At 32.2% G+C, this 11,422-nt stretch overlaps 1 protein-coding gene across 2 annotated transcripts; it reads left to right on the forward strand.

Annotated features, from left to right (window-relative positions):
- The first annotated feature begins 5,731 nt into the window (after positions 1–5,731).
- LOC107958764 (indole-3-pyruvate monooxygenase YUCCA2) lies at positions 5,732–8,558 on the forward strand. Of its 2 annotated transcripts, none has more exons than XM_016894620.2 (4): positions 5,732–6,945; positions 7,482–7,730; positions 7,843–7,965; positions 8,056–8,558. In XM_016894620.2, exons 1-4 carry the CDS (start codon positions 6,253–6,255, stop codon positions 8,269–8,271), a joined length of 1,281 nt encoding a protein of 426 aa, XP_016750109.1. In that variant the 5' UTR covers positions 5,732–6,252; the 3' UTR covers positions 8,272–8,558. The 2 variants fall into 2 exon arrangements, with proteins under 2 accessions (XP_016750109.1, XP_040968763.1); XM_041112829.1 differs by having other exon boundaries at positions 8,075–8,556.
- Positions 8,559–11,422: the final 2,864 nt, after the last annotated feature.

Below are 11,422 nucleotides of genomic sequence, written 5' to 3' on the forward strand. Positions count from 1 at the left end.
CAATATTTCATTGTGTATTTGTACCTTTTGTACTCTTTAACAATTTGAAACATTAGCAAACAACCAATAGGTCGCGTGGATCTTAATGTGTCGTTTATGTTTTCTTTAAGGATTTTTTTGTGTGTGTTTTAAATGTTGCTATATATTTCAGCCATTATTTTCTTTATTTCATAACATTTAATTTAAAACATTACTTAAAAATATCGAAAATTTTAACACTTCTTTTATCTCATGCATTTCTATCTCGCCGACCTTTTTTAGCGCGTGACCCGCAAAATTACAAAATGATACTGTAACTCGCAACTTTGAATATAACCTTGCCTCTTCGGTGCATAGAAAGACATCTCAAAGCAATAAACTAAAACATAAAAGCACAAAGGCTGAAATACGCAATAGCTCCTCATATTTTTCATAAATTTATAATTTAATCTTTATATTTTTAAAAATTTAATTTTTTAATTTTCAGATTTTAAAATTTAAGTTATTTTTTTAACATTGTTAAAACTATTTTATTAATTTTAGTTCATTATAACATTATTTTGTAATTATATTACTATCAATTAAATAAATTTTATTTCAAAATATAACATTAATAAATTTTAAAATATTAATAGCTAAAGTTAAATTTAAAATATAAAAAAATTAAATATTAAATATTAAAATTATGAAGAGTATAGAATTTATATCATATTTTAATCATACATAAAATATGCAATATCTGTTTTCATAAGTAGTAGGTCCAGAGATTTTCTGCAGTCCATGCCTCCCCAGCTGTCCCTGAGACTGAGACTGAGGCTGTCAAATTATTTCTTCAATGGTCACGCTTTACGCGCGTGACTTAAAAGAGCGTTGAAGTCTCTCGTTTCCTCCATTATCACGGGGTCCACGTAAAGGGTAGCTAGGGGTGAATGTGATTGGTTAATTAATATAGTTTTCTATGCTACATATTATGAATGCATAAATTTATATTATCACCATAACACATCATTAATAAAAATATAAATATAATAATTACGTTTTTATAATAAACGCTTTCGTAAAATGTGCATAAATATAAACTATTAATAAATTAAGATTATCATTTTGATTAGTATAAACTACAAAGTCAAACAAAACCACCAATAAAAATAAGAAGAAGAAGAAGAATCATTAAACGACCGAATAACGTGAGGGCTGGATCATGTGGGGCCCAATTTTTGTTGGGCTTTCCAGGGAAGGAATGTGGGCCCTACTAGTGTCAATAATGGAAAGGTCGTTGGTCTGATTGGCTGCTTAAATCTCTTTTCCTTTATTTTAATGTAATAATTGATATTTTTTATTCCTAATATATTGAATAAGAATATTGTTATATAAAATTTGATCGCTTTATTCTTCAACTTTGTTATATTTATAGTTAAAAATAATTGTTATATTTAAGAAGAATAAACAGTATTAAATAATTTTTAAATTAGTTAAATGATAGTAGTTATTAAAGCTAAAATAAACTCATGGCCAAAATTAATAATAAGTTCTGATGATTAGAAATTTAAAAATATATCATTTCTTTAGGAATTTTATTAAAAATATGATGCACATATATCTTTATAATTTTTTATATATAAATAATAATTTCATTTCCTCCAAAAAAAAAACAAATGTTTGCTACAATTTTTACAAAAATACTACTAACAGCAATTACAAACCAAACAAATCCCTATATGGATCAGGGGGGGGGGGTTAACTACAACTACCACACTTCTGGTTTGGAATAATTCCACGAGACACCCGCAAATTATACTATATTTAAAATTAATCACTAAACTTTTAATTTAACATCAATAATTAAAAAAATATAATTAGAATATTTCAAAATTTGTAAACCAAGTTAAAAATGAAAATAATAATTTGAGAATAATTTAAAAAGTTAATACCACTTGGATCATAACATTAAAATTCAATATGTTGTTTAAACTTATCTTGTAATTAATGTTATCACATCACCTTAAAGCATGGGATCAACAGTCAGATTGTTGTAGGACTTATCACGTATTATTCATAGGATTTGATCTGTGATTTAAACTTCATTCACCACAATGTTCAAAAAAGTTTGTCAATTAAACCAAAACAGAAATGATAGACATATTTAGTTGCTCAAATTTTGGGGAAGACGATCTAATTTCAACCAATTCCAACTAATAGCAAATCTGTTTGGGTGAGGTGGGGGGGGGGAGCAGGGTTCAATTGAAGTCAAATCAGCAAGCCACCCTACTCAAAGAACTACATAACAGGCGACTAAGATAGGTCCGTGGCACATTGAGAACAAATCTTTCATTGTTCGTAAATGGGAGCCTGGGCTTCATTCGTTATAATTATGAGAAAAATCTATGTATTTATCTCTCTCTCTATATATAACTAGAGATTGTACACAAGTAATGGGTTGAGTTTATGTTGCCATTAATGTTGGTTTAGCATTTACACAAGCAATTGAAAATCTCATTCCTGGTGATTAGTAACGCAAAATAAAATATTGAAATGCTGCTCATGAATTTGCGACCAAAGTAGATTCTTGGCCCGACAATCCGATCTGGGTCCGTATAAAATTTCGTATCATGTATGTAATCAATGGTTTTCATCATTATCCTTTAAAGCCCATGTAAAATCCCAATTTTCACCCTAAAGCAGCCCAGCTTTGAGTTGAAAATTCGAAAGCGACTTGAATTTCTTACCAAAATCACTATATAACTTTAATAATTAACATTATAGAATTTAGAAAGTGTGGTTCGATTTCCCAATAAAATCTAATTACATTATCAACATCTAAAAACAAAGAGGCATATTTTAGTTTTTTCCCCAACAATTTTCCATTCCTTTTTCAACATGTTGGGCCACAAACACACTAACATTTTCCCTTTACTTTTCATTGTTTTATGTAACAGAAAAAAATGTTGATTTATTTTTTGGGTTTTTAAAAAAAAAAAAATCATATACGTTTTATTTTAATCTTTAATTTATACTCCCATTTTCCCACCCATACATTCACTTTTAATTCCTTTGTTAGCTTTTCTAGAGCCACCTATTTCAATCATTTACGGGAACCACCCTCCCACCCAGTTATGTTTCTATTCCAGACTGCATCTAACGTTTCCATTGGTTTTCTTTCCTTTCAGTAATGGGACTTTAATCTTCTTTGGGACATCCATTGTCTCCCACAAATTAAAAAGATTCATTTTGCTTTATTTAGGTAAGTCTAAGAATCTATGGCCGTGGTGTTTTAATTCCTAGGTTAATTTGCACATAATCTTAACCAAATAATTAATTAAACATTACTAAGTAATGTGTAATATTTTAGTTTTGAAGCAACAATATTGATTAATATGTAAACATAAGACATGAACCAAAATCCAATTCCAAGTATGCATAAGTTTTTATCCGTGTTATGAATAACCAAAACATTGCTTTATTAATTAATTTAAATTTGGATGCGTCATTGTTGACGTTAAACACCATACGTATAGGCAACTTATTAAGCGCCAAGCCAGTAAGCCAAACCCTTTGTAAAGGATGTTAAGAAAACGACGTTATTGTCGCATAATTAGAAAAGGTACCCACGAGTGTCGATTAAAATAAGAGTAAAAGCTAAATCACCTTATTCATTGAGCTTCATGTCAAGGGTCCCCCATTTCGATTCTTTTGTCTTTATTTGATTTTTTCCAAATGATTAAATCACAATTATTCCTTCACCCCCTCAATTGATATCAACAACGGATTAAAAGTGCATTGATTAGTGCCACCTACTCCGTTGGGTTAATCGGTTTTGCTGCTGTAATTCGGGATTGTAATGGCCGATTGTAATGTGATCATACAATCTGATTGTTTGTCTGTTAATAATGCTTTTTCTCCTCCGTTATTTAATGTTTAGGAGTTTTGAGAATTTTCTGAAAGATCAGTTACAATATATATCCTTTGTTTCGACTTGTTGGAATGCAAACAAAGCAGGCATTGGTTGGTTTGGGTGGCCTTAATACACACAAGCCCTTTTAAGTGGGATATTGATTTTGTCACGGTCATTTTTCTCAATCTTATGTGCTTAGTTAAATAATGAATGTGCTCATGAGTCATGAGGAGGTAGGGCATTAGGATCGAGTGAGTCTATTAGCTTGAGTTTAACAGTCCTCTCTTTATGTGTTCTTTTTGTTTTATCTTGTTAATTTTGATGAATGGTTTTGTTTTCCTCAAAATAAAGTGTATTGATTAAAAACAAAGCAAATCAATGAAAAAGATCAAAGGGTGAAACCATAAAGAAATATTACAGACAGGGGCAAGTATATCTTACATCAAACTTAAAAAGTTTTGACTAATTATTTTGATTATGATTATTTTCAATTTCTTTTCTTCGTACAACTTTTGATAATGCGTTCAATATAAGTTTTAAATTCGAGTTTATGAATAAAAAGAATAACATTAATAGGGTTTTATCTATTGATATTCAAACCAACTTAATTTTTAATCGGGATGTTTGAGTTAAAACCGATACAAAGGGAAACATTATATTTTTTGTTGACAAATGCATGCATGCAAGCATTATAAATTAAGTCAACATATATATATATCAGTCTTATTACCTCTACTTATTTTGGTGATTTGAGTTTTGATGTTAGGAGTTTAAGTGGTGGGTGAGGTGGTCACGTGGGTTCATAAAATTGGGATGTCATTGATAAACATGAGCCCACAATCAATCACCATCACTAACCATTAATTAACAAGATCGGGTTTGAGATCTTATAGCAGTTCAGAGATATCGGATGGTTAGAAGTATTTTCAGTAGCGGTTTCTTTCATTCTCGCTCCTCTAAGTTTCTTATTTTATATAATTATTATTAAGCACTTTAGAGGTCCCATGGCATGGAGAAGAAGAGAAGGAGCAAAGTCTGGTAGGACCATAAAGAGGGAAGCTCGAAATCGAAAGCCACCCTTTCCCCGAAAACACTCGAATAATATCCGCACCCTGGTTGACCCCTGGCCCTCTGCTTCTTTCTGTATTCTCATCAATACCCATTTTCTACACTAAAGCTGAATGTTTTTTCCTACTTTCCTTCTTTATACTCTATACTTTATTAACTGGTATTAACACATGTAATCTATAAATTGATAAATAAATTTTTAAAAAATATATAATTATTATATATTTTAATAATTGGTATCTATAGTTTAGAATCTTAGAGAAAATGTTATTAGTAGAGATAGTTAGAAAGCTTGAATCTGAACACTAAAACATATACGAAAGATACCAAAAAAATATTATGAAACTATTAATAGAAGTCTTCAGTACCCAGGATGAAGTCCTACCATGCATAGTTGTTTATGTATGGATTTTAGTTTGAATTATTTTGCCTTTTTGTCATTTGTGTTATAATAGTTTGATTTTATCTTTTAATTGTTGGATTATGTATTTATATTAACATTTAGAGACAATAATCTTAACCTTAAAAAATAATAAATTTATCATTTAACTCCTTAAAATTTTATGAAATTACGTGTTAATATAATGTTAAAATTACACCGCAATAATTTTTTATTCATCTCTGAATTTTTTAACTTCTTTCCTTATACATTGCATTTATATTTGTAAATTTGCTACTTTCAAAATAAATTATAAAAAATACAATATGGTAAATTTAAAATGATCGAGTTTACACTTACTACTATAAATGGATAACTAATCTTCTTTATATATACATGGAGTGAACCCTGTTCCTATGCCATGGTGAAGCACATTTTTTAAGGCTATACTATTGGCAGAATCCTTTTTAAGTTTTTAAGGCAAATTTTCTTTTTCTTGCTGCCCTGCCTATATTTTTACTCATTCACTTTGGCTCTCCATTGTGCAAAAAACAACCAAAGATTCAATCAAAAAACCCTTATATTTCTATTCACAACGTGGATAAGAAAACCCTTTCAACGTGGATCAGGAATTGGCAACATATATTCTCTTTTTTTCCAATATACCAAGTTGTAGGTAAGATTAAAAGTACCACCATGTCAGCTAGATAGCTAAGAGGCGAGCCGGTGACAAAGGTGAGGTTTCAACTGTGTGTGTAAAGTACTTAGTATGATGATGAGTTTTAGTTCGTGTCAAAAACCGGTAATCACGCATCTCTTATCATTGGGTTTTTCTTCATTTTCGAAATTAGAGCAATCCAATCTGAATCTACCCAACATAAAGATCCAGGCTTGATTCTTGAAACTGTTTGCTTTATTGTTTCTTTTGCTGTTCATGGACTACTATAAGGAAGTTGAAGGGAAAAGAGTCCATGATCATCGTTTCGGCAAGAACACTATGAGTACGTTAGCAAGGTGTATATGGGTGCCATGCCCGGTTATCATTGGTGCTGGACCTTCAGGTCTTGCCGTTGCAGCTTGTCTCAAAGAAAGAGGTATCCCTAGCCTGATCCTTGAAAAGGCTAACTGTATAGCTTCCTTGTGGAAGCTCAAAACCTATGATCGTCTTCGCCTTCATCTTCCCAAACAATTCTGTGAATTACCCTTCATGCCATTCCCTGCTAATTTCCCAACCTATCCAACCAAAACCCAGTTTGTGGCTTACTTGGAATCGTACAAGAACCGTTTTGGTTTAGACCCAGTTTTCAACAAAACTGTAGTGAGCGCAGAATTCGACGATCAATGTGGGTTTTGGAGGATTAAGACATTGGGGCTGAAACAAGAAGAAACCGAGTATGTATCTCAATGGCTCATTGTTGCTACTGGGGAGAATGCTGATGAAGTGGTGCCGCATATTGATGGCATGGATGATTTTGGTGGGCCTATACTTCACACAAGCTCGTACAAAAGTGGCCAGTTGTTTCGTGGAAAGGATGTTTTGGTGGTTGGTTGTGGGAATTCAGGCATGGAGGTTTCTTTGGATCTCTGCAACTCTAATGCTCGCCCATCCCTCGTGGTTAGAGACTCGGTAAGCCTGCTTCTATCCTTTCCATTTCATACATCATATCAACAACCTAGGATCCAATTAATTTATTTCCAAATTCTTCAAAAAAAGTGTCTAGTTTTTCGTCTCAAGTTCTTAGGTTTCATTTTCGATTAGCAAGGATTCATTTCCTTGAAAAAACGATTAATTCCAAGCCAAAAACTTGCACAAATATTTTTCATAGGGTTTAGCAAGTTTGCTACCATGTTTATTTGAAGTTTATTTCACCCTTAGGATTCATTTACTTCCAAGTTGGGAAATTAAAGTACATGGGTAAATCTTTTCACTTTCTTGGAATTTGGTTGCATGCGCAACAATGGGTGAGCTGCAGCAGCTCAAAATTTTATGCCTACACTCCTTTTTTCTTTTTTCTCCTGTACAAAAAAGTACTGTTACATCCCAGATTTTATATGTACGGATAAGTGAAATGACCCAGAAAAAAAACAAAATCATATATGTGGGTTTGCAGGGGCTTATTTATCATCTGAACTTAATTAAACAGTACAATCCTTTTCTCGCAGGTGCACGTCCTGCCTCAAGAGATGCTAGGCAAATCAACTTTTGGTTTGTCCATGTGGTTACTCAAGTGGTTCCCCATGCGCCTCGTGGATCGGTTTTTACTGCTCGTCTCTCGTTTCATGTTGGGAGACACTGAAAAATTCGGCCTCCATCGTCCCGAATTCGGTCCTCTCGAGCTCAAGAGCCGATCCGGCAAGACACCTGTTTTGGATGTTGGGACACTAGCAAAGATCAAGAGTGGAAACATTAAGGTTCAATACAAATAATAATTTCCTATTACTCCTTCAAACAACCCTAGCTACACCAATCTTGCATGTTTATTTTACAATGTTGGATTAATCTCTCAATATGCTATATAACTAGGTCTGTCTGGGAATAAAGCGAATAACACACCGTGCTGTGGAGTTTGTAGATGGAAAGAAAGAGAATTTTGATGCCATCATCCTTGCCACCGGCTACAAAAGCAATGTACCACAATGGTTGAAGGTAATCAACACCATGAGACTACTTTATAAGGATCATATTTTATGTTAATAGAGTGTTGGCTTGAAGGGTTTTTTTTTTTGCACTGATTAGGAGGCAGATATGTTTTCAGAGGAAGATGGTATGCCTAAGGAGGCATTTCCAAGAGGGTGGAAAGGTGAACGTGGGTTGTACGCCGTAGGGTTCACAAAACGTGGTTTGCTTGGTGCCTCCTTTGATGCTAAAAAGATAGCTGAAGATATTGAGCGTCAGTGGAAAGCTGAGGCCACAAATTTCATGCCATATATTCATCCCCTCACCTCTTCATAAGCTGATCATAATATGCACTAATCCAAATTCACAAGTTATTTCCCCATTGAACTCGATGTGATTGTTTCATGTACTTTGCGAACTAAATAGAATTTGGAAGTACGTAGCTAGGAATTTGCAAAAGATTACAGGAAAAATATTTTCCGTGTGAATATAAAAGATGCAGCTGCTTTAGTTTTTGAATTTCATTTTTCTTTAAGAGTAAATCTCATTGTCCTTAATCACTCGTGATTAACACTAAGGTGGTGTTTTCTTGAATATAATGTTTGAAGTAATAGTTTTCCATTAAAAGCTTTGAGTGACATTAAATTAGAGATTGATAATTCCACATTTATCATAACTTTGGGTACCACATAAATGATTTGTACTAAAGAACGAATAGTCATCTTTTAATGATTATATTCTTGAAAACGTTCAGCTACAAAATGGACCACTATATATATACACACATATAACAGTTCTTTAGCTGAAAACAATAAGAAATTAAAAGCTAACAAAAAAAAATCAATATATTTAAGATGATGTAAAGGTCCCATGTAGAAAAGAAGTGGAGATTCAGGTGTAAATCTATGAGCTGATGGATGATTACACACTTTAATTAGTTTTACAGCTAATTAATTAAAATTTAATGTTGTTAATGGTTAGGTTTAGGTATGTAATGAGAAAGTAGGACCACGCCCACATTATCTATGCAGCACAGTCCAAGCAATCTCCACCAGACCTTGTTCCCTGTCAAACACTTGGCTGGGGTCTCTGCTGAATTTCAATTCATTTATTTATTTTTTTAATATAAGAATAATAAAAAATGAAGGGCGGTCGTAGTCATACCTGAAATTCGGAGATGTAAGACAAAGAGGTATGTTTGATTTTTAGTCTTTTTCAGCTGATCAGAGTGGGGGAGGGTTTCGATGTAACCCTAAAATTAAGCAATTAGTATAAAATATTCAAGAAAAGGTATTAACATATAATTTTAATCCCACATGAACAAAAATGACACATGTTAGAAGATGTGATAATTCAAAATGCTTTTTAACAATGGTGTGTGGATATTATGGACATGATCATAATGTTAGCATGAAAGTATTATTATTAGGGTTTTAAAATTATAAGATATATGTTGTTGGTAGGTTTTATTCCGACCGAATGGACTTCGTTGGCCATTTTGCAAATCGGCTTTATAAGAATAATACTAATACTAATAATAAAAAAGAACATTGTAACTCAAAGAGCAAAAGAAAACAGAGAGGATCATCATCAATGGCTTCTGCCTGTAAAATCCAGCTTAGGACCAGCAACAGTGGTCTACTAATTATTACCTGGCCCAAGCAAAATTAAACCCTCTCCATTAATTCCTTGTTAACCCCATTTTTTTCTCTGCCGACTCTTCTGTGTTTTTCTTTTTTGTTGTTTTATTAATTAATACGCCCTGGATGGTGCCATTTTTTTTTTCTAATTCTCTTGCTTTTTTGGCTGGCTTTCTCCCACTACCATCATCCGCTATGGGTGAAGAGTGAAGACTACAAGACTTAATTTAGACTGTAATTGGAGAATTTTTTTTCTATTATTGCATCTAGATAGCTGTTTGGAGTTGGATGATGAAGGCAAGACAGTGAAAGATGGCAGCAGCAGCCGTTTGGGGATGGACCAGAGGGCATGTGATAGCCATGCGGGTGTACAAGTAGCAGCCGGGTGCAACTCTCCTGTGCCTAAGTTACTTATGGTGCACATGCTGCAGGCCCGAGGATTTGGACCATCTAAAACTAATTACTATAATGATGGAATTACTACTTTTATTGCTCGTGGTCCTATAATTTATTATACCAATGGAAAACCGCCTTATTTCTTTATTTTCAACCCTATTGGACCATTTTCCCATTATTATGATTAAATGCACAATCTCAAAGCTGCTATGCCCTTGACATTTATTTATTTTAATCTTCTTATTGATAAATTCTCATTCACATGTAGTTTGAAAGGAGGGTTCAAACTTAGATTATGTTGAAGAATATGCCATATATGGTTTAGAAGCTTCTTAAAGTTTACTTTAGGCATGGAAGCTAAATATATGTGTCCATGTTTGTTAAATATATGAGACCTTTAATCATACCCTATTAAGAAAGCAATCGCAAAGAACGATCTAAGGGTAAGAAAAATATGACCAACGATGATTTATTGGTTTAGGGTTATTCTTTAACAACTTGTCACTTTGAAATTCCTTCAAACATATAGTCGAAAAAGGTTTTGAATTTTGATTTTAGAAAATATTGATCTTTCATGTCTTTTGCAACAACAACAAAAGAAAAGTGCTTTTCAGTACTCTGCTCTTAAAATATGGGTTGATTCATAAAGATTTTGGTAAACTACATTCAATATATACCACTGAATTATTAATAAGTTTCTCTTTTTGGTCATTTAATTTCAAAAGTGTAACAGCCTAATTTTCAGTGATATCGGAAATAGTGATTCGAGATCACTAAATCTGATGAGTCAGTTTGAAAATTTAATAAATTATGTTTATGAGTCAAATGTGATTTTAGAAATATTTTTGAATTAGTGAATTTTGTGAATTAAAAGAATTTATTAGGTAAATTGGGTTGAAAACGAGGTACCGAGACCTCGATTTCATAAATCGAGTAGTAAATATTTTTATAAATATTTACGGAGTGCTAGTGAATTATTATTAAAGTTTTGTTAGAAAATTTTAACATTTTGATAGTCAATTAAATAAAAAGAACTAAATTGAAAAATGTATAAAACTTGCTAATTAAAGAAGTTATGACTAAATAGCTCAAATAATAAAAAAGAAGGATATAAAGAGCAATTGGACCTAAAATTATATAGGCTGGACAGTTGGGACAAAGAAAATAGTAAAGAAACAATGTGAAGAAGGGGTAAAATTGGAAACTTTGTAAATTTAAAATTTAAAATTGAAATTTCATGAGAATTCTAGAGAATTTTCTTCAAAAACTTTAGCAAAACACCATAGGAGGGTTTCTTAAGCTGAATTTCATTTTTTTGTTCCAAGTAAGTTCAATTCTTATTTATTTCTTCTAATTTTTTGTGATTTTGATACTTTTACAACTAGGTCCAACTATTGAATTCATTAGTTTTTGATTCTATGAGTGATTTTGAAAGTTTCCACGGGTAAGTG

The sequence above is a fragment of the Gossypium hirsutum genome, chromosome A05, assembly GCF_007990345.1.
Source record: "Gossypium hirsutum isolate 1008001.06 chromosome A05, Gossypium_hirsutum_v2.1, whole genome shotgun sequence".
Lineage (NCBI taxonomy): Eukaryota > Viridiplantae > Streptophyta > Magnoliopsida > Malvales > Malvaceae > Gossypium > Gossypium hirsutum.